Here is a 25,147-nt window from a genome sequence, read left to right as displayed (position 1 = left end):
TGTGATGTGAATATGATGGCCGATTACTGTGGGTCGATTGCACGAGACGACCCTTCTAGAGATCTTTCAAGAACTTCAAAAACCCGGAAATTCCACGGAAAACGGGAAAAGATGGAGGTATGAATCTAACCTGCACATAATGTAAGTAACAAAACTATGTATGTTTAACCATGTAATTTTTATTCAAGGTACGGTTATATTAATTTAAAAGCAACTGTACAGTCAAAACTAAATAGGCGCTTTATGCTTCAGTTTCACGAATTTCAATATACATTAAAAATATAATACATACTATCTACTTGCTTCCAAAGCAGCATTTATGTGTATTCAATGCATGAAAAATATGATTACATTTTGTAAGCTGAAATTTACATTAATACATCAAATTTAATCAATACTAAGTATCAACAATTTTACGTAAGAACAAAATAATATTTTGTAAAATTGCCACCAAACCAGATGCGATTTGCCAAAACTATTTTTTTTTTTCGAATTCTGCGTTAAGAAATTCATAAAACCCACCTAGTTTCATTTTCACCACACAAAAAAAGTTTTATTTTGCAGGCTAGTGTTATCTGCTGTAGCTCAAGGTCTATGTCCGTTTTTCATTCACATGCTATCTACGGTGATAATAAAGGTGTTAAATCATACATTTTAACAGAGTATTTATGAACACAGTACAGATAAGTTGATACCTATCTAACAACTCTATACGTCAATAGCTAGCTCATGTATCATATGTAGCACAAATGGAACAGGTCAGTCTTCAGCTGGCAAATGAAGCATGTTTGAATACATCATTTTTTTTTTTTGAGAAGTAGCCTACTTGTCAGATTTTCAAAATAATCATGGTGCTGAATTTGCAATGTTTGTAGATTTAAGGATATGTGTACAAAATAGTGTGGTACTGTTTAAAATAAGCAAAGTTAGTATCATGATCTCAAAAAATATTAACGCCATAAAACAGTTCTGTAAGTTAGCCCCTTGGTACCATTACTGAAAAGTGTCAATAACTGTTCACGAGTTATTAGCTGAATAACTCTGTATAAGGGAGGAATCTTTGTATCAAGTTCATAAATTTCTTATTTGTTGGTAGCAAAGAAATTATGAATATAATATGACTCAGTTTTTCAGTTCCATTTTCTTCAGTTTTCAATGTGCTTAGGTACTGTAATGAGTATCAGGCCTTGTTGTATGTTAATCGTTTTATTTTTAAACCTACATTAAGTACTGTAAGTAACTGGTATCCCGGAGACACGACATGGGTGATCACATTCCATTTATTACTTTATTGCACACCATGTTAACAAACTTTTCCCTACGCATTATTAAAACTTTAAAATTATAAAGGTGAATACTATTTTCCCCACTTCTAATGCCCTGAATCTTCCAAAAATACTACCCGACACTGTCATCATATCCACTAGAAGTATTTCCATACTGGCCGCCTGTGACCAAAGAGATACCATAACGATAATCGTGCTTCCTGTGACTGAATCACAGCTAAAAGTCACAGATATTTTTGTGTCAGATATGACAGTCACAGGTATTCTGAAATATCATTAAGCTCATCTCTATCTATATATATGTGCGTATCCTTGTGCCCCCAATAGTATATAAAATACACTACAGAACATGTATTTAGAATGACTGGTTAAGGAGGTTCAAACATTGCCCTACGCCGGACTTTGCATTTAAAACCTACTGCATAATGAGCCAGTGCTGGAAGTAGAATGTATGGCAAATTGGCTTGAAGGATTAAAATTTGCCACAAGGCATTTTTCCCATATCAATCATTATTTTCAAATGAAAAAAATCTACACTGTGTTAAGAAAAATAATTTATTAAGACATTTACAATCATTTACCTGATAACAGGAAATATGAATAGATAACTTGGTTACACAGGATGGCTATGATGCTAATAATGGTTGTAACTTATTATTATTATGGTCAACAGCTTTCAGGAGGAATTCAACCCAGGCATGGTCTTCTTTCAATATGTAGTGACTCTGCCTTGCCAGCTGTAAAATTGCTCGAATCTCACTCACCACCGATAAAGCCTGGGGAAAATAAAAAAGTAAATTTCAATATTGTAGAAGAAAAATTGCAAGTAAAGAGGAAATTCATGTGTAAACAACTTACGCCACTTCTGACAGCTGTTCTATCCATTGGTGGATAAACAGAAGAGACAAACTCATCAACTGCAGGGCTCAGTCTTTCCACAGCCATAACTAAATTATCCAGTTCAGTAATTTTTTCCTCTGAGTCACATTTCCCTTGGCTTTGAACCGTCCTGTTGATCCTTTTAAGACACGACCGTGCCGTTTTCACCAGACCTATGCAGGGCGGCAGCAGTTCACGATCTTGATTGCTCCAGGTTTCTGAATTATCCACTTCCTCTCTATTCTCATCAGCTTTTACTTCCTGAAAAAAAAAAAAAAAAAAAAAAAAAAAAATCTTGTAAACAATTTACAACTCTGAAAGTTGATCTAACAAAGGTAGAGTGAAAACATGCTTTACGATAAGATATTGGGTGTGATTGTACCGCATGGATTTTTCATGCTTGTTACCTGGCCTTTTCATGTCTTTGTCATTCCCCTTCAAAAAGACTGACAGCAGCAGGGATGGTCTAGCGCGTCCCAGGTTTGTGGACTGAGAACCATCATCTTCATAGCGTCCTTGTAATGCCTCATAGAGGCTCCATGAGATCTGGTGCCAGAACAAAGGTCATCATACAGGATTTGGCAAGGAAATCTGACGGACATGGCCAATCCATCTAAACTGATGACTCTTGTCATGTGCTTTTTCAACAACAGCGATGTTGGTGACATGGTCTTCCCTTCTGATCCTAAAGATGGATCAATGGTTTTGTTGGTGGAAGTGCTCAAACTTTTTCAAGTGACGTCAGTAAAGGGAGTGCTACCATACAGCAATGCTGTGAAGGCAACAGCACAGTTTACCATGCGTTTCGTGTTCATGGTCAGGCCTTTATTTGCGAACACCTGGTGTGATAGTCACCTAAATGCTGCAAGGGCAGCACAAATTCTCCCTACATCTTGCTCACAATTACAAAGCACATATAGGATACTACCCCGGTACGAAAAATGGTCTACCTGCTCCAGTGGAGTACCCGAGACGATGATGTTGAAAAGTAGAAGGGTTGTTCCAGGAACTTGGTCTTTTGAACATTGGTAGTGCAACCAAAACAATCACATTCACTCTTGAAGCACTTAACTGACATTGCAGTGGCACTCCGCATGTCATTTAAGTCCAAACTGGCAGAGATTATGGATGTACCAGCATAACTCTTGACCAAACATTGATCCTAATGGGTGGGTAAGAGATAGGGATCTGCGCTCAGATGGCCTTCACTTAAACCGCAGTGTTATGTGTAAGTTAGGAAAGTTGTTTGGAAGGGTAACAGGGAGGTACATTCAGGGAAATGAGGTGGCCTAGGGAGCGGTGATAAGGGAACACCGAACTGGAAGTCAAGCAGGGATGACATAAAAATGTTAGTGTTGAACTGTGGAAGTATTGTAAAGAAAGGAATAGAATTAAGTAATTTAATAGACACATACCTACCAGATATTGTAATAAGACTTGAATCATGGCTGAGAAATGATATAATGGATGCAGAAATTTGCTCATGGAACTGGAGTGTGTAACGTAGAGATAGGATAGGAATGGTGGGAGGGGGAGTATTCATTCTGGTGAAAGAAGAATTTGTAAGCTACGAAAAAGTTAAAGATGAGAAACATGAAATTCTAGGTGTAAGGTTCATTTCTAAAGATAAAAGGCAATTTGATGTCTTCGGAGTGTATAGGCCGGGAAAGGGTAACGCAGATGCTGATTCAGAATTATTTGATAAGATAATCAGCTACGTGGGAAACAATAAGGAAAGAACATGATTGTAGCAGGTGATCTCAATTCACCAAATGTCATTCGGGAAGGTAATGCGAACGACAGGAAGCATGACCAACAAATGGCAAATAAGTTAATATGGGTAGGAGAGCTGATTCAGAAAGTGATGGAACCAACTAGAGGGAAAAATATCCTGGATGTGGTGCTGGTAAAACCAGATGAGCTCTATAGAGAAACCGAAATAATAGATGGTATTAGTGATCATGAAGCTGTTTTTGTCGTAGTTAAAAATAAATGTGATAGAAAGGAAGGTCTTAAAAGTAGGACTATTAGGCAGTACCATATGGCTGATAAAGCAGGCATGAGGCAGTTTTTAAAAAGTAACTATGATCGGTGGAAAACTGAAAATAAAAATGTAAACAGACTCTGGGATGGGTTTAAATAAATTATTGAGGAATGTGAAAACAGGTTTGTACCTTTAAGGGTGGTAAGGAATGGTAAAGACCCACCTTATTATAATAGAGAAATAAAGAGACTAAGAAGGAGGTGCAGACTGGAAAGAAAGAGAGTTAGAAATGGCTGTGGAAGTAAGGAGAAATTGAAGGAACTTACTAGGAAATTGAATCTAGCAAAGAAGGCAGCTAAGGATAACATGATGGCAAGCAAAATTGGCAGTCCTAAAAAATTTAGTGAAAAATGGAAGGGTATGTATAGGTATTGTAAGGCAGAAACAGGTTCCAAGAAGGACATTCCAAGAATAATTAATGAACAAGGGGAGTGTGTATGCGAGTATCTTCAAAAGGCAGAAGTATTCAGTCAGCAGTATGTAAAGATTGTTGGTTACAAGGATAATCTCCAGATAGAGGAGGAGACTAAGGCTAAAGAAGTATTTACATTTACATATGACAACAATGACATTTACAGTAAGATACAAAAGTTGAAAACTAGAAAAGCAGCTGTAATTGATAAGATTTCTGGGGATATACTGAAGACAATGGGTTGGGATATAGTACCATATCTGAAGTACTTATTTAATTATTGCTTGCATGAAGGAGCTGTACCAAATGAATGGAGAGTTGCTATAGTAGTCCCTAAGTATAAAGGAAAGGGTGATAGACATAAATCTGAAAATTACAGGCCAGTCAGTTTGACATGCATTGCATGTCAGCTTTGGGAAAGCATTCTTTCTGATAATATTACACATGTTTGCGAAATTAATAACTGGTTTGATAGAAGGCAGTTTGGATTTAGGAAAGGTTATTCCACTGAAACTCAACATGTAGGATTCCAGCAAGATATAGCAGATATCCTGAATTCAGGAGGTCAAATTGACTGCATTGTGATTGACCTATCTAAGGCATTTAAAAGGATTGATCATGGGAGACTACTGGCAAAAATGAGTGCTATTCGACTAGAAAAAAGAGCGACTGAATGGGTGGCTATATTTCTAGAAAACAGAACTCAGAGAATTTGAGTAGGCGAAGCTTTATCTGACCTTGTAATAATTAAGAGGGGAATTCCTCAAGGCAGTAGGTATTATCGGACCTTTATGATTTCTTATATATATAAATTATATGAGTAAAGGAGTGGAATCAGAGGTAAAGCTTCTTGCAGATGATGTTATTCTCTATGGAGTAATAAATAAGTTACAAGATTGTGAGCAACTGCAACGTGACCTCGAAAATGTTGTGAGATGGACAGTAGGCAATGGTATGTTGATAAACGGGGTTAAAAGTCAGGTTGAGTTTCACAAATAGGAAAAGTCCTCTCAGTTTTAATTACTGCATTGATGGGGTGAAAGTTCCTTTTGGGGATCACTGCAAGTAGCTAGGTGTTAATATAATGAAAGATTTTCATTGGGGCAATCACATAAATGGGATTGTAAATAAAGTGTACAGATCTCTGCACATGGTTATGATAGTGTTTAGGGGTTGTAGTAAGGATGTAAAGGAGAGGGCATATAAGTCTCTGGTAAGACCCCAACTAGAGTATGGTTCCAGTGTGTGGAACCCTCACCAGGATTACCTGATTCAAGAACTGGAAAAAATCCAAAGAAAAGCAAGTCGATTTGTTCTGGGTGATTTCCGACAAAAGAGTAGCGTTACTAAAATATTGCAAAGTTTGGGCTGGGAAGAATTAGGAGAAAGAAGACGAGCTGCTTGACTAAGAAGTATGTAATTTGCATAAGAAAATAAAATAATAAGGGGTATGTTCTAAGCTGCCAGCGGAGAGAGGCGTGGAATGACATTAGTAGACAAATAAGTTTGAGCGGCTTCTTTAAAAGTAGGAAAGATCACAATATGAAAATAAAGGTGGAATACAAGAGGACAAATTGGGGCAAATATTCATTTATAGGAAGGGGAGTTAGCGATTGGAATAACTTACCAAGGGAGATGTTCAATAAATTTCCAATTTCTTTGAAATCATTTAAGAAAAATCTAGGAAAACAACAGATAGGGAATCTGCCACCTGGGCGACTGCCCTAAATGCAGATCAGTATCGACTGATACACGTATAGCTTATACATATACTGGTAGTTTATATATAAAATGCACAATATCTGTCTGTCCGTTCCTTATACAAATCCATACTGTTCCACCAATTGGAACCCAATTTTGTATACTTACTTTTTAGGACTCTGCAGGTAATCCCATCTATAAGAAATTTTAACATCCCTCTCCATTCCCTAGATTTAGGCCCTTTGGCACATTAACTCAGGCTAATATAGGTGAAATATTGAATTTGTTGAACAAGGACGAGACAAATTTTACACCTCACAACATGAACAATGTTTTAAGAGCCTGAAACCAAGCATTTTGGAGATATTGGTATCACGCTACCCTGCTCTAAGAATCGGATGAAGAAATGACTATCTGTAACCATGGCAACATCAGCTCAAGAATTCTACAGTAGAATACAGGGCTAAGCCAAGGAGAGATTCTGCTAGACATATGAATGCCTGGAAGAAAGTATTGTATGGGCAGGACGGGGTGGCATATCAAAATAATAGAAAATAGTGTTGAATCCATAGTTTTTGGGATGAACAGTGGCACTCCACATGTCGTTTAAGTCCTAACTGGCCAAGATTATGGATGTACAGGCATAACTCTTGACCAAACACAGTACATATACACCTTACTATCTGAAAAAATGACTGTGGGAACAGGACTCTGCTAACACAGTGACAATCTGGATGCCATTTAAATCATAGGCAGAATGGAGGTTGAGAAGGGGTGAAAAAGAATGTCAAAAATGGCAGAGATTACGGATGCAAGTGTTATATTCCAGCATAGCTGTCAACTAAACTTGAACGCGTGACTTACTATACTATCTGGAAAAAAAAATTATGTGGGGTAAGACACCCCTAGCGGAGGTGATATTTAAAAATAATCGAAAACTACGAATGTTACTGTTGAATCCATAGTTTTTGGGGTCACTTCGATGAACACTGACACTCTGAATGCCTTTAAGTTAAAGGTCATCCCCTATCGGCAAAGGGGGCGGGGGAGAGGCTGTGAGAAGGTGTGATAAGTAAAATGTACAAAATGTCTGAGATTATGTATGTTCCAGAACAGTTCACAACTAAACTTGCTATGGATATGAATTACTATCTTGAAAAGATATTGTAGGGGTAGAACATCCCTAGGGGAAGGGGAGTGACATCAGCCGATATTAGTGTCGAATCCATAGTTTTCGGGGTCACCGAGACACTCCGGATGTCATTCAAGTTCAGCCTCCATTGGCATGATGATTGTGAAGGCGTGAAAAATAAAATGTCCAAATTGACCAAGATTAGTGTTGATTACACAGTTTTCAGCAGATTGGTGACAGTTGGAATCGTGTTCATCATATCTATAATGCGATGCATTATAACTTACTTTTATGAGTTGTTTGAAAGGATCAACTGGGCTGCCACAAGGAAACACTTTAATGTGAAACTAAATAATCTCAAACTAAAATGTCAAGTTATACACAATAATCTACAAAAGAGTTCATAAACTTGCATGCAGTCAACGTCACAATTAAGAAAACCAAATAAATCACTTAAAACAGGTAATAAAAAATTCCAAAAGTAAAAGAGTTGAAAGAGAAAATGATGATGATGTTTGATGATGATGATGATGATGATGCTTGTTTAAAGGGTCCTAACATCTAGGTCATCGGCCCCAAAGAGAAAATGACCAGAATGACCGAGAGTGATGTATAGCTCTAAACTGAACTTCGTACAAATATGAATTACTATCTTGAAAAGATACTGGAGATTGTAAGATATCCCTAGTAATCGTAGGAGAGAACTACATACAAGAATAATAAAAAACTACAATATTAGCGTCGAATCCATAGTTTGCACAGTCACAGTGAGAAGTGCTGATGAAGTTGCCCAAACCGACCAAGATTAGTTTCATTAACAAGAAACAATTAACAATCAATAAAATGCCTGGGTAATGCCACAAACCTTTCTTGAAGATTGTGATGATAGTGGAAATTATTAGCTCACCACCAACTAGGCCTAATTCTCTGACTCCCCAAATTTTAAGGATGAGTGAAAATCTGCATTTTGAGGGAATGACCATCGCCTTGAATTAATTCTGGGCCACATGCCTTTCTAGGTTTCACCTCATTGAGAACTACACTGAATTCTTGGTAAGCTGGCAGAAGGACGATTTAGAAGAGTGGAGACATGCTCCTTAGAAAGCTCCAGGATTTCATGGCTGTCAGTGGTGGAGTTTTCAGTGTACCTGACAGAGCGAGATAGGCCATATTGTCTCTGAAGTTCCGGAGCTTTCTGTTGCTTTCTCTTATCTGTGTCTGACATGTTCTTTTGGATTCTAGAAAATGTGCTTTCTTCGTGTTGGAGGATGGATCCTGAAGACTGGATAGATAGGCTTCCCTTTTTGCATTGATGAGAGAAAATTTCCTCATTGTTGACATCTATAAAACATATATACAAGGGTAATATATTTATGGGTATATGTTAAATTGGAATGCCCAACTTCAACAACCGGGAGATTATTATCACCTTGAAGTGGCAGTCATGCGTTGCTTCTAGTAACATGTGCCAGGCTCTTCAATTTCATCTTTCCCATCTGCCTTCCCTTCCCAGGTCATTCTTCCAACCTCAGCGATAATAGAGTCAATAGAGTCTTACGTTTTCATGCCTTTCATGGCTCTTCCCTTTCCTTTGGAAATACCTCTATTCGTTAGACCTCCACCGTTTTCTTCAAATGATGTTAAGAAGAAACAATTCTCTATTACTAATTGTTACGGAGTTATCCGTGGTAGTTAGAGGTGAAAGAAGGTGCGGGCGGGAATAGGTCTCAACTAACGAAATTGACGTTAATTTAAAACTTTAACAAAGGTTATATTTTCTTTTCAAAATCAACAAATGATAACAAATAACAAAGATGTGACAGGTACCAAGTAGCAGGTTAACAATTTAAGAATTTACAGAGCCCCAAGATTAATTTCTGAGCTCTCAGCTCACCACCACAATAGTTACAGGGCAGAAAACCCCTAAGTACAAGGAGCACTTGCTCCTAATTACAATGTTAAGATGAAAAGAGCAGACCCGCTCTCAATTTTACCAGCCTGTCAAAGGCTACAACCTTCATTCCCAACTGCCCTTAAGGCACACATACAGTGAAATGGGGGTATCTTGTACCCAACCTACAGGGCCTTCACATGAAGAAAACAAACTCTGGGTTAATTAAATGGCCCAACAAACCAACTTGACTGGAGGCGTAGCTTGCACTCCTACATGAAACTTCTTAAAACCTAGGTGGCACTCTGCCAGTTATACTGGGGCTAATCCCATACTATGGAGGTGACACGATAAGAAAATTTTATTACATTACGAAGAGAAGAAAAACGGTTATGAAAACGTAGTCACCTCAAAACAATATGAGTGGGAGCTCGAGAGGGTTAGGCACTCTCTATCCCAATTTGTAGTTAAAGAGACGAAATTTTACCAAATGTCTATTACATTTTAAAGATAGGTTACATGAGAAAAGTTTCGAACCTGCCCCGAGGGTTAAACTGCTGAGCTGGCAAGAAATAAAGTTATTAAACGGCCTTTACCTTGTGGATAAACTGCTGCCCGAAGAAAGAGGCGCTTCCCGCCCCCTGCTATATATGTTCACACACTGCGAAAGATGTTACTGAAGTGACCCCGAGACCAAAAAATCAGCAGTTTTTATACCCTCGTGGAACATTCGAGACCTTTCATGAATGATAACAACCCGCTCATAAATTTTTATTGGTCGGCTAAAGATTACAAGTCAAAACTAAAGAAGACATCTAGGATTGGTGGAAAATTAATTACAGAAATTACTCTTTGGTCAAATTCAAAACTGGCGGAAAGAGAAGGGTTATACTGCCAACCCAAAAAATGAATGAAAGAAATTTAACAAAGAACAAACTTATGAATACCAAATTTCTTCAAAAAAAAGTTCCTTCACTTCGCACTAGGGTGCACAATTGTAGTTCTTAAGTAGTGCCATCTAGAAGAGAATGTTCACACTTCTTACTACAGAGCAAACAAATACAAATAGAAACAGACATAGTTCAGAACACTTCAAAATGTACAGTAGAGACATCTTCCGTGAAACCTTTGATTTAATACAGATTTTAAAGTTCAGAGTTTCTCCTGTAGAGAGGTTTCAACTGGCGCAATATTTGAATTAGCAGCGTGGAGGTGTACCGCCTGGTACACTAATAATTACTGGATGTGGTACACCCCTTTTGCCAAGTGGGAAACAACTGCAATCAGCCACACGGTGGGAAATCTAAAGTTATGATTTGTAAAAAGGGCTGTAAACGAACGAAGAATGAACAATGGACGATAGACGGATGTAAAGTAGGCGTCACAAATAGATTAAGAGTACTTGGGAATATATATATAGCAAATAACATGAAATGGGTCCACCAGATAAAACAAGAAAAATGGAAAGGTCTTTCAGCATTATCAGTAATTTGAATTCTTGGAAATAAATTCCCAAATATAGATTATAGGATTCAAAAAAAGTCCTACAAGCTGTAGTGAAAAAATCAAATGTTATGTGGAGCTGAACTTTGGGAGGTGGAGAAAGAGCGTGGGAAGCTGAATCAGGTAATGAGTAAGTTCTGTAAAACTATAATGGGTTAACAAACTGTACAGCAAATTGTGAAGAAAGTATTCAAGTTGATATTCTTAAGAGAATTTTGAAATAGTTGTTAAGATTGAAAAGAAGAGAGGGTGGCCAGCTTCTGCAGATTGCATATCAACATTAGAGAGACAATATTCAGGGAGAGTACTGGCTAACTTATGTTATAAGTATTCTAGACAGGCTGGGATTTGGAAATTATTGGGAGAGCTTGGAGGCATCAACGAGTAAACTAATTATTATACGACTTAGGGATATTCAAAGACAGTAGTTGGTATCCAAATATAGGAGCAGGGCGACCGTGTCAGAATTCAATTGAATAAGTCAGGGTACGAGCATAAATACTGTGAATGTAAATAGAAGAGAAGTCCGAGGTTTGATCTGGTGGATGATGGAAATTTATAAAACTAAAGGATGGATTAGGGGGAAGGATACAGTAAGGTGCCTTCAGCTGCTGAAATCCTGTAATGTAACCCTAGTGGTTAGAAGCAAATTTTTGAATAGTAATGAACGACATATGTTACGTGAAGATGAGAATGGCTATAGAATTATTAGGATGATAAGCAAACAATGGTATAAGCCTAGTAATTTCAGCATGTTAGTAATAGTAATTAGAAATTTATATAGAAGAAAGCTGCAAGATCCTGTAGAGTAGACTATGGCTAGAGAGATAACTTTGAGCCATGAATCTGTCAATAGTGGTAATTAGTATAGCGAGTACTAGTATTATTATCGTTCTTACTCCACAATGTAATTCATTGTTAAATTGCTTGTTAGGAGTCCGGGTCCAATAGATGGTATGTTTCTTCCTCAGCTGTTAGTGTTCCATAGCTGCAGGATGATAACAGTCATTCACTCAATAATGAGGGCTCTCTCCATAGTTACTTGGTTATCCCTGACTGGGTGTGAAGAGTTTCCTTTGATTTTCATGCACACATAAAGTCTCTACAAAATTCATTCATTCATTCATTCATTCATTCATTCATTCATTCATTCATTCATTCAGAATTGGATATTTTCTCTGTAGCTGCTGGGGTTTCGTAGCTAAAGGTCAATTGCATTTAATTCATCCATTCGTTGTGCATTCATCCATGCATTCATTCATTCATCGACTCATTCAATTAGGAATGCTCTCTCCCCAGTTGGTGGCTATCCGTGACTGGGAGAAGAAGAATCTAACAGCTGCCAATGGAGACACAGAATGCCAAGAAGTACTGGAGCAGAATAAACAGCTGAATGCTGTAGAAATACACCAAGATGCAATAGTCACCATTAACAAAACACAAGAAATCCATCAAACAATTAGCCCTGCAGTTTGCAACCAAGTTCTGTGGCCTAGAGAATCACCAGTAAACGGACAAAGGAAGAGGAAGGTTTGATTACCGTACAGCGTTACCAGCACAGTATCACGAAGATTTGGATTCCAAGAGTTCACACTCAGATCCTGAACTACTGAATATAACCTTTTGTAAATGGATGTTTCCGAGGATGATACCTAAGTAAGAGAAAGAAGTATGGTCCTTGCAAAATGTCAGACTAGAAAAACTTCTTTCTTTGCAGATAAAGTGAAGAAGAGGATGTAAAAATACTGTACATGTAAGTCATCTGAGCAGAGAACATGGCGCAGGGGATTCTTCCTGAACACAAACACCCGATCCCCAACCCAGAGGGAATTGAATCCAGGGCCCTCTGAACCGAATGCTACGACACAGACCTTTCAGTCCAGGATCTGGACTCTTGTTTACTGTTTTTGTAAATTTATGAAGACTTGACCTTTGTTGACATTTTTATCCTTTCAAGTTGCATTTTTCAAACTTCTGATGTAGAATTCAACTTTCCACTGTCGACTCAGTTAAATGTAACTTATAATTCAATAACAAATAAGTGCTTAATGGTGCTTTTTAAGTTATAACCAGCTGGTTACAAGGGCGGATCAAATATAAACAGGAATTTGAATGTACCGCTGTTGTTAGTGAAAATTCTGAGGCGGGGCTTTGCCAGGATGTTGGTGGGGGTCTGGAGAAGGGGTTTGCACACGCAAACAACGCTGGAGAGCTAGGCTGCTTCAGTGTTGCGTATTCAGATTGAGAGGTGGTGGAGAGGGGGAAGCACACTCCCGACTATACTTAAGGACATATCCAGCCCACACGTAAGTAACACACACTCTATAGCACACAAACCATTTAGCAGGCACTCTCTATCAGCTATTCTAATTACTACCTCCGTTTTCTTTCTCAGATTTTTGAATTTACCTGAGTGTAAATGCAAGTATGAAGAGGGGAGCTCTATCAACCTACTTTCTTTAATTTCAATATGTCATACATAGCATGATATGCCTCAACAAGGATCCTGAAAACTAGCATGTATCAGTAACAACATAGACTAAGAATGAACATAGTACCTGTTAAACAAGGTACAGAACCTCAATCTACTGAACGCAACGTTCCTCGCAAATTTGTGGCCCAACAATGCACCTTCATTCTATCTATACAACAGTTGGACATAATGCTGGCACATTGCATAGATATTTGAACTTGACACCAAAACCTCAGTGACCCTTTATTCTCTAAGAACTATACCCTATTTTTAACCTCAGCTATACAATTTTTTGAATATGTGGCATTCATGGCACTCCAGCATGCCAAAGCCCTTCACTGTACCATATGTATATATCTTGTTTGACGAAATGTTGGCAACAGCATAGATATTTGAATGGGACTCCAACAAGTAAAAGCCCTATAACTGTACCATATGTATATATCTTAACATTAGTATTATGTTAGAATAAGGCATTCTTGTTTAATTAGTTTTTAGTAATGTTTTATCATGTACAATCGCTATTAAGCAGGTTCACCAACAGCTGATGATCTATTTACAGGTCGAAACCGGTACTGTTTTAATGTAAATTGTTGTATGTCCGGCGCTCCCTTTCTCGCTCCACCAGCCAGCTGCACGCGCGCCTGTGTATCATTCTGCTAGCTTCGACGCGCAGCCCTCAGTGCGCGTGCCTGACCATCGAGTGTACTATAAATAGGAGCTCCCTGCCTGCTCAACTGCCCACTCGCCCCGGTGTCCAGCTCCAGAATACACCCTACGTCGAGCACGGAGGCTACTCCTCTTGAAAATGTGCTTCGACCAGGTGGACTGAATTTCTGGCAGTACGAGGTTTCACCTCTGGTCACCGCTCCCTTACCTGTTTCCGCTGCCCATGTTCCGTAATTCTTTTACAAGCCATTTTCATTCCCTAACTTATGCAAGCTCCCTTAGTTTCGCTAGGTGGAATTTCTTCAATCAATTGAACTTGCTTTTTAGGAATTCAGGCACTTCAACAAACAAGGACTCTCATAACATTTATGTTAGTGTGCCAGATAGTTCTCGACTATCAAAGTGTCAATTCACGAAGACTATCTTTTCAAGATAGAAGTGTATATAAAGACTGCAAACCTGTACATATTGTATAAAGACAGACTTTTCTCAAGATTCAATATTCCTTTTTGCTTCAAAATAAATTTCAGTTATTTGTGTAAATATCATAAAGTGAAGCAATAAAAGTTGTGTTCTGTAAACTTCAACCTTGGTTACAACACAACTCTATGGCGACGAGGTAAAAAAGCAACCAACTACAATTCTTCGGTCCCAGTTGCCAACTCTATAGCGACGAGGTACACACGAAACCAACACTACAATTCAACGGGCCCAGTTGTCAACTCTACGGCGACGTGTTAAACTACAACGACACTCCGACCAGTTCTGACACACAGCTTACCTTACTATTTCTTGCACGCATCTCGCAATGGCTACTGCGGAACAACTCGCTACGATCTTCCAAGCCTTCCAGCAGCAACAACAACAGTTTATGCAACAACAACAGGCAGCATTAATTCAGGCTATTCAAGCTATTTCTGTCTCTCCACAGCCATCAGCTATTCCTCCGTTCTCTGCTTTTGATCCGGCTAAGGAAGAATGGTCAGTTTATTTAGCCCGCTTGCAACAGCATTTCATCTGCCATTCTGTCACAGATGATCAACGCCGCCGCGCACTATTTCTTAGTTCGGTTGGCAATGCTACGTGTGAATTACTACGTAAATTAAGTCCAGAAGAACACTTATCTGAGGTACCCTTCACACAGCTCTTGGCCCGTCTCACGGAACACTATGCCAAAGCTCCTCACATAGTGGCTGCTCGCTATAAATTTTTTCAGAGCAGAAAGCAACCCCATCAGACACATACTGAATGGATAACTGAATTGCGTGGTCTAGCTAAACCCTGCCAGTTCATCTGCTCCAAGGACGGTTGTGGTTCATCCTACACTGATTCTCTCATTCGGGACATGATAATTTTACATACTCCTGAAGACAAAATACGTTTTGACGCTGTCAAGCACAGTAACCCTTCTTTAGAAGACGTCCAGCGTATTGCTACGGTTTATGAGCTTACTACCAAGACTGCCGCAGCCATAGCTTCTCCCCACGAAGTTGCACAAGTCTCGCCTCAGGCCCGCAAGTCCTCTGCTACAGTGAACCGTACGGATAAGGCGCTCTCCACCAAGCATTCTCGCCAGGTTCCCTCTCGTAATGCTACACGGAAGCCCAATTCTAAAAGCACCTCGAAACTCCTGCCTTCCTGCCGAGGTTGTTTCAAGCATCATGAACGTCGTGACTGTCGTTTTTTCAAAGCTACTTGTCAACGATGTAATAAACTTGGACACATTCAGACTGTCTGTCAAAGTTCGCTCCGCCCTGCTAAGACTACTGCAGCGCGCCGGACGCATATACAGCCCCGCCAAGATATGGAAATTGATCAAATCAATCTTATTCTTCCCACAAAAGATTCTCACAAAATCATCATTCCTCTCTCATTCTCTGATCAATCTGTCGATTTTCAATTAGACACTGGATCACCTGTCTCTATTATTAACCTGACTACCTACCACGACTTAGGTTCACCTTAATGCTCTCCAGCTGACATCCAGCTCGTGACATTTAACAAGAAGAAAATTGACATCAAAGGTCAAATTAAGCTTCAGGCTAGTTATAAAGGAATTCAGAAGGCCATTCCTCTTCTCGTAGTTAACAACTACACTGCATCAAACATTATGGGCATGGATCTATTTAACTTATTTGGTTTCCAGATACATGACAACATTAACGTCGTATCTACATTGCATCCTACTTCTGACGTTACCGCTCTCCTAGCGCAGTTTCCTGAAATCTTCGACTCTCAGCTCGGAACAGCAAAAGACTATACAGCTCACATACAGCTGAAATCCGGAGCTAAGCCTCGCTTTCTCAAAGCACGGCCAGTACCCCTAGCACTTCAAGACCAGGTCACGAAAGAATTAGAAAGATGGATACAAACTGGAATTGTAGTACCAGTTACTTCTAGTCAATGGGCTACTCCACTCGTGGTAATCAAGAAACCTGATGGTAATGTTCGACTTTGTGGCGATTTTCGATCTACAGTCAACGCACAACTCGACACCGATATCTTTCCTATTCCACGTCCAGAAGACTTATTCCGTCGTCTCTCTGGTGGACAATTCTTCTCTCGAGTTGATCTTAAAGAAGCATATCTCCAGCTACTTTTAGACGAAGAATCTAAGAAATTTCTAACACTCAACACTCCTCTAGGACTGCTACAGCTCCAGCGGCTCCCATTTGGTGTTTCATCCTCAGCGGCTATTTTTCAGCGCTATTTGGCTCAACTCACCGCCTCAATTCCCGGTTGTGCTAACTACCTGGATGATATTATTGTTACTGGAAAAGATCATCAGGAACATCTAACCAATCTCCGCCTTCTTCTCCAGAAATTGAAAGACAATGGCCTACGAGCGAATCTCGCTAAATGTACCTTCTTTCAGCCTCAAGTTCACTACCTCGGACATATACTTGATAAGAATGGAATTCGTCCTAGTATGCAGAATGTCTCCGCGATAGTTAACATGCCAGCACCTCAGAACCTCAAGCAGCTTCAGTCCTTCATAGGCAAAGCGAACTATTATAATAAGTTCATTCCACACTTCGCTACAGTGGCAGCTCCATTAAACGCTTTACGTAAACAAGGTGTTAAATTTCAGTGGACTCCGCAATGCCAACAGGCATGGAAAACAATCAACAACGCCTTAATTCAAGCTATACAACTCACTCATTTTCAGCCCGACAAGATCATCACGCTAGCTACTGACGCTTCAGACTATGGTGTCGGTGCCGTTCTCTCCCAGAAGGATCGTAATGGACAAGAACGCCCCATCGCCTTCGCTTCGAAAACACTCAATGACCATCAACGTCGATACTCACAGATAGAGAAAGAAGCTTTAGCCATCATCTTTGGTATTCGCCGTTTCAATGAATATCTTTATGGCAACCATTTCCTGATCATTACCGATCATAAGCCTCTCGTACACTTATTCCATCCTGGTAATAAGATCCCAGAGAATTCCCTCAGAAAGCTTCAAAGATGGTCCATGTTCCTTTCTGATTATTCCTATCAGATTGTATATCGAGCCACATCCCAGCATTGTAATGCTGATGCCCTCTCCCGCTTACCCGTTGGTCCTGATACTGCCTTCGATTCTCAAGAATCTGAATGTCTTCAGTTGGACATAGAACTTGAAGATACTGTATCCAGTTTTCCTATTGATGCTACCTGCATAGCTAAAGCTACGGATAAGGACAGTACACTTGCTACTGTACGTACTTACATCCGCAACGGTTGGCCTCTTCAGAGCACACTTCCTGCCCACCTGGCACCTTATCATCGTATGCAGCATCGTCTCACGACTCGTGCCGGAGTTGTACTCCTAGAAGCAGGCACCATCTTCCGAGTGGTTATCCCACTTAGCCTACGGAAACAAGTTCTCGAATTATTACACCAAAGCCATTGGGGTATATCCAGAACAAAGCAACTCGCCCGTCAACACTGCTACTGGCCCGGTATTGATGCCGCCATCGAAAAGCTAATACGTCATTGTGAGCAATGTCAAACGAATCAGAACGCCCCTTCTTCTGATCTTGCTTCATGGCCTCCTGCTACTACTCCATGGGAACGAGTTCACATCGATTTCGCAGGTCCTTTCCTCAATTCCATGTGGTTAATAGTCATCGATTCACTGTCAAACTTTCCATATGTCGTGGATATGCATTCGACTACTACAACCGAAGCTACCATTCGTGCTCTCCAGAAAATCTTTACTACAGAAGGTTTACCGCAAGTACTCATTTCGGACAACGGACCTCAATTTACAGCTACTGCTTTTCAGAACTTTTGTACACATAATGGCATTCGTCATATCCTAGCACCACCTTTTCACCCTCAATCTAATGGTGAAGCTGAACGCTTCGTACAAACATTTAAACGAAGTATGAAGAAAGCTGTCTCTTCAGGCTTAACTAAAGACCAAGCCTTGCTCCAACTCTTAAACAACTACAGAACTCTACCCGGTGCTGATAATGTCACTCCTGCACAGAAGCTCCATGGACGACCTCACAGAACTTTACTTTCTCTGTTACAGCCTCTTCCGGCCCAGCATAAGACCTCACCAACGAAGTTCTCCCTCAACGACAAGGTCTACACCAGGACATTCAAATCCAACCCACTCTGGATACCTGGAGTCATCTGCAGATCTTTGGGTCATCGTCTCTACGAGATACAGACTACGGAGAAACGTATCTGCCGCCATCAAGATCAGATACGTCTACGCTACCGCCCCTGTCCAGCTATTGATGCTATTGCTAAACCTGATAAATCTATTGCTGAAAGAGCTTTAGATCATTTAATAACAATGGGTTCCTTTCAGGACGAGACAGCGCCACTCCGCCCAGTTCCAGCTCCGGACAATACAACAGAGATATCAGCAGCTCCGCCCCAGCATCGCAGTCGCCGCCAGCGCCGCCGCCGTTTCACGCCGTACCGGCGCATTTAGGAGGGGAGGGTGTTGTATGTCCGGCGCTCCCTTTCTCGCTCCACCAGCCAGCTGCACGCGCGCCTGTGTATCATTCTGCTAGCTTCGACGCGCAGCCCTCAGTGCGCGTGCCTGACCATCGAGTGTACTATAAATAGGAGCTCCCTGCCTGCTCAATTGCCCACTCGCCCCGGTGTCCAGCTCCAGAATACACCCTACGTCGAGCACGGAGGCTACTCCTCTTGAAAATGTGCTTCGACCAGGTGGACTGAATTTCTGGCAGTACGAGGTTTCACCTCTGGTCACCGCTCCCTTACCTGTTTCCGCTGCCCATGTTCCGTAATTCTTTTACAAGCCATTTTCATTCCCTAACTTATGCAAGCTCCCTTAGTTTCGCTAGGTGGAATTTCTTCAATCAATTGAACTTGCTTTTTAGGAATTCAGGCACTTCAACAAACAAGGACTCTCATAACATTTATGTTAGTGTGCCAGATAGTTCTCGACTATCAAAGTGTCAATTCACGAAGACTATCTTTTCAAGATAGAAGTGTATATAAAGACTGCAAACCTGTACATATTGTATAAAGACAGACTTTTCTCAAGATTCAATATTCCTTTTTGCTTCAAAATAAATTTCAGTTATTTGCGTAAATATCATAAAGTGAAGCAATAAAAGTTGTGTTCTGTAAACTTCAACCTTGGTTACAACACAAATATTCTAAACATTTTGGAAAACAAAGTATTGATTAGGTGGAAAACTCATCCTTCATACTTGTGTGCTTAAATTATCAATACGGACAATGAAGCTGATAGATTTTAGCAACGCATCATTATCAAGTTTCTCGCAAAAGACGGCACCAAACTTCCCGAAATTTTGAGACAGCTCCGCACAGAGTTTAGGGAAGAAACACTTTTGCAGACTCGAGTGTATGAGTGAGCTAAGAAAATTGTGGCAAGAAGACAAGCTGTGGAAAATGAACCTCATGAAAGGAGACCACGGACAAGCATCACTGTAGACAACATTGTTGCCCTTCGTGAAATTATTGGTGCAGATCGGCGAATAAAAATTTTGCAAATTGTTTTAGCCGTAGGAATAAGTTACGGAAGTGTTCATACCATCATCCAAGTTGAACTCCATTTCAGAAAATTGGCCTGTCAGGTGAGTTCCTCGTCTCCTCAACCAGAAACGAAAAACTTTACGCCAGGAAGTTTGTCAGAGACTCCTGAGTCAGTACGAGGAGGAAGGAGAGGTTTTCTCGCGTTGTATTGTGACTTGTGATGAAACTCGGGTGCATCATTACACCCCAGAGTCAAAGCAAGCAACCATGGAGTGGCAGCGAAGAGACGAAGCAGGTCCATTCAAGGCCAAAACACGCCCATCTGCTCGAAAGGTGCTTGCAACAGTTTTCTGGGACTCCAACGGCGTTTTGCTGATGGATTTTCTTCACGAACAAAGGGCAATGAATGCAGCCTATTACTGTTGCCTTTTGGATGAACCAAAAGCTACGTATTGCGACAAGCAATGACGGCAACCGATCCGAAACTTCATTCTTCTCGATGACAATGCAAGGCCGCATACTCCCGCTTTAACGCAGGAAGAACTGGAGGAAATTCACTGGACACCTCTGGAACACCCTCCGAACAGTCCAAATTTACTGTGCTTCGATTGCCATTTGTTTGAACCATTCAAACAAGACCTAGGAATCAGGATGGCATCAAAAATGTACCAATCCGATGGAGAAAAATAGTATCGAAGGCAGGAGAATGTGAAGAAAAGTTATCTCTATATATCTTTTTTGCTTGATGCAATAAATTCAAAAATATTCCTGTTTATATTTTATCCATCCTCGTAATATAAGGGAACTTTAAAAGGTAAACAAAGGTTAGGTTGAATGGAGAATCCCAACTTCCAATATATATTTTTTTTTCTGCTAGTCTGTGTAATTAGATAACATAATCCAGCTTAAAATCTAATTACATTAATTAAAAAAGAACATGTTTCATTCCTAATGTGGAACATCTTAAGCTAAAGAAATTAAAAAATGGGCATAAACAAAATAAAAAATTCTTATAATAATAATAATAATAATAATAATAATAATAATAATAATAATAATAATCCAAAACCTTCACATACATTGGCATGTTCAATGTAAATACCTTAGTCCAACCTGGTAAATTGCACAATCTTGTAACAGAACTAGATCAACAGAAAATCCAGATACTTGCCCTGCAAGAAACGAGATTCACTGATGAGGACACAAATGATTATGGAAACTATCGGATCTTCAAGAGTAAAACGGGCAGGAGAGTTGGTAAGGGAACTCCCTTACTAGGAATGGCCTTCATGGTACATAAAAGTATAGTAGGCTCAATAAAAGAAGTCACTCCCATAAGTAACCGGCTCATGACAATACGAATCCAATGTGCTAACAAGAAATATACAATAGTGAACGTACATGCACCCACTAACGTGGACAATAAAAAAGAACCGCAAAAAACTGATGCATTCTGGGCTAAACTTGAGAAAATCATGGCGAGGATTCCAAAAGAGGATACAAAAATTTTGCTGGGTGACTGTAACGCACAAATTGGTAAAGAAAAAGAACACCAGAAAACTGTTGGCAAATTCCCTGCTCACAAATTCACTAACAAAAACGGGTAGAGACTCATAGAACTGTGTCAACACAACAATCTTAAAATCATTTCAACTTCTTTGAGAAAATCTCAATGGAAACAGAAGACCTGGAGGTCTTCCGTTCCAGGGATTGGTGAATTTCAAATCGATCACATTGCCATCTCTCATCCCATGCAGAGAGAGGTACATGATGTACAGGTATGCCGAGGAGCAAACGTCGATTCCGATCACTACCTAGTGAGAATAAAGGTAAAATTCACCCCGAAGAAAATTCATCATAAGAGGTCACACATACCGAAGTTTGACATGACAAAGATTGGAAACACTAATCTGCAAGAAGTGTGGGAAAGGGAACATGCAAACACCTGGGAGAAATTCCGCAACAAAATCATCCAGAAAGCTCGAGAGCAAATTCCCCTGAAAAAGAATACTAAACACCCTTGGTGGAATTCTGAATATGAACGTGTCTTGAAGGAACGAAAAGAAGCATTCCAGAAACACAACAGCAAGAAATCACCAGAAAACCTAACATATTTCAATGAAACTAGAAAACGAGTAGCCAAAATCATCAGGCAGGTCAAGAGAAAACACTTGAAGCAACAACTGGACTCGATTGAAGATAACTTTCGTAACTACAACGTACGAGATTTCTGCAGGGAATTCGGAGGACAAGTCCGTGGATATGCTCCTCAAAACCTGGCTTTCAAAAGATCAGATGGAAAACTTGCACTCAGTAATCAGGAAAATTGTCAGGAACTAGCACTTTACTTCGCTGATCTCCTCAACTCTCCAGAGCCCCTCACAAGACTCCCTCAAGAATCTCCAAGGCACACTTTCCCAGAATCTCCACCACCGACAGAGGAAGAAATCCGCGGCCACATCCTCAAACTTAAAAACAATAGGATCCGAAGAAGATGGCATCATTGCGGAACTTCTGAAAAATCTTGGACCTAACTCCCTCAAGGAACTCACTCAAATCATTACAGATATCTGGCAATCGGAAGAATTACCACAGGACTGGAAGTGTGCCCTCATCCACCCATTACACAAAAAGGGAGATAAGACTGACGTGAACAATTACAGGGGCATTTCTCTTCTCCAAGTAACATACAAATTTCTTTCAGCTTGCCTTTTGAAGAGAATGCAAGAACAACTTGAACAAAGTATTGGCGAATATCAAGCAGGCTTCCGCCCTGGTCGCTCGTGTGCAGAACAAATATTCAACTTGAAGGCAACAGTTAAATACAAAGCATTGAGGAACAAACCGGTCATCTGCATTTTTGTTGACTTCAGGAAAGCATACGATTCGGTTGATCGACAGTCTCTCTTCGTTATTCTCGAGGAACTGGGGCTTGATTCCAAGACCCTCAACCTCATCAAGGCAACACTCACTGACACTATCTCCAAAGTTAAATTCATGGGGGAGATCTCTGAATCATTCCCGATTAAAACTGGCGTCCGACAAGGTGACGGCTTATCTCCGCTTCTTTTCAACCTCGTCCTAGACAAAGTCATCCGCGAGTGGGAGAAGGCACTGAAAGACATGGGATACTGACGCCCCATACGACTAGGACGACCCAAAGACGGTCTTGAGATATCATGCCTCGCTTTTGCAGATAACCTTGCCATACTGACAGATGATGTAGTCACAGCCGTTAAACAAATTGAAACCCTTAGTGAATGTGCTGGAAAGGTCGGCTTACAAATTTCCTTTGTAAATACCAAGTTCTTCTGCTCAAAACTTGACATCCAAAATTTGAACATGACATATGGGCAAATCAACCGAGTACCACGCTTCAAGTACTTGGGAGAAATACTTGAACCAACGGGAGGCGAGAAGGCTGCCCAGAAAATTCGCTAACAAAAATTTTGGAAAGCCTACGGTAGGGTTCACAACACATACAATAAAAAGTGCTTGTCCTGCCATGCAAAGATCAGACACTATAATACAGTAATCAAGCCCGAAGTCTTATATGCCAGCAAGACCCTTACAATAAATGGGAAAGGTGACCTAGAAAACATTTTAAAAGAAGAAAGAAGAATCCTGAGGAAAATTCTCGGCCCCCGAAAAACAGAAGATGGATATAGACTGAGGTCACGCAAAGTGACAGAAGAGCTTTCAACATTGCAGCAGACATCTGCAAAAGACGTCTGAAAATTTATGGGCACGTTCGCAGACTGCCGGCAAGTAGACTGACACACAAGATTCTCACCTACACAGAACATCTAAAAAATATTCCATGGGTACTGGAAGTGAAGAAGGATCTGGAACAAGCCCAGATGAACTCAACTGACACCGCGGACAGAAACTTCTAGAGGAAAAAAATTAATGGATGGAAAGTGCAACCAGAGAACGAAGTGAAAAAGAAGACTGGAGCAAAGTGGACAGAAGAACGAAAAAAGATCCACGGAGAAAGGACGGGAGCTGTTTGGCAACTCAGAAAACAGAATCGTTAAGAGCTTTGCGTGATCCATTGGGTCCATACGCAAATATAATAATAATAATAATAATAATAATAATAATAATAATAATAATAATAATATTCCTTCATGTTGGGTTAAAACCTCAACAAGTCAATGTTCGAGTCTAAGATAAAAAATCTGATGTAAGAGATCTTCTTTCATCAATCAATCAATCAATCAATCAATCAATCAATCAATCAATATTGATCTGCATTTAGGGCAGTCACTCAAGTGGCAGATTCCCTACATGTTGCTTTACTAGCCTTTTCGTAAATGATTGCAAAGAAATTGGAAATTTATTGAACATCTCCCTTGGTAAATTATTCCAAACCCTAACTCCCCTTCATATAAACAAATATTTGCCCCAGTTGGTCCTCTTGAATTCCAACTTTATCTTCATATTGTGATCTTTCCTACTTTTAAAAACACCACTCAAACTTATTCATCTACTGATGTCATTCCACACCATCTCTCCACTGACAGCTTGGAACATACCACTTAATACCAATATAAATGGTCCGTTATAGGACATTATAAATTTTCCAGCTAACTCATTCCTGGCTGCCAGCGTTTCACCCCAGTGTGCTAAGTTGGACTCATCAGTTGGTAAATAGCAGACCCACCAAGACGCATGGCTAGTGCAAACCATGGAGGCCACTGCGTAGGCTACTTGAAACCACCGGCAGTGCCAACGCACTATGAAAGACTGTCTCATTACCAAAAACTGATGCCTGCCTGGCCATCAGATCATACAGATGTTGATTCCCATAGGAAACCAGGAATGAGTTAGCTGGAAAATTTATAATGTCCAATAATGGACCATTTATATTGGTATTATAAATTTACTCATTCGGGTAAATATTTCAGGTTCCCTATGGGAATCAACATCTATATCACATACCACTTAGTCGAGCAGCTCGTCTCCTTTCTCCAAAGTCACCCCAGCCCAACTTTGCAACATTTTTGTAACAATACTCTATTGTCAGAAATAACCCAGAACAAATCGAGCGGCTTTTCTTTCGATTTTTTCCAGTTCTTGAATCAAGTAATCCTGGTGAGGGTACCATACACTGGAACCATACCCTAGTTGGGGTCTTACAAGAGATTTATAATGCCCTCTCCTTTACATCCTTACTACAAC

General features: G+C 40.1%; 1 protein-coding gene across 6 annotated transcripts in view; it reads right to left on the bottom strand.

The window, feature by feature from the left end:
* Window positions 1–1,822: 1,822 nt before the first annotated feature.
* The window catches only part of LOC136877650 (cyclin-D1-binding protein 1 homolog), a 77,773-nt gene continuing 54,448 nt past the window's right edge, over window positions 1,823–25,147 (bottom strand). For all 6 annotated transcript variants that reach the window (XM_067151852.2, XM_067151854.2, XM_067151855.2 and 3 more), the window contains 2 exons: window positions 2,145–2,426; window positions 1,823–2,062 (listed from right to left, as the gene is read on the bottom strand). In XM_067151852.2, the coding sequence (XP_067007953.2) occupies window positions 1,913–2,062; window positions 2,145–2,426 (432 nt within the window). In that variant the 3' untranslated portion in view covers window positions 1,823–1,912. The remainder of the gene's footprint in view (window positions 2,063–2,144; window positions 2,427–25,147) is intronic.

The sequence above is a fragment of the Anabrus simplex genome, chromosome 7, assembly GCF_040414725.1.
Source record: "Anabrus simplex isolate iqAnaSimp1 chromosome 7, ASM4041472v1, whole genome shotgun sequence".
Lineage (NCBI taxonomy): Eukaryota > Metazoa > Arthropoda > Insecta > Orthoptera > Tettigoniidae > Anabrus > Anabrus simplex.
This window is presented reverse-complemented; position numbering and strand designations above follow the sequence as displayed.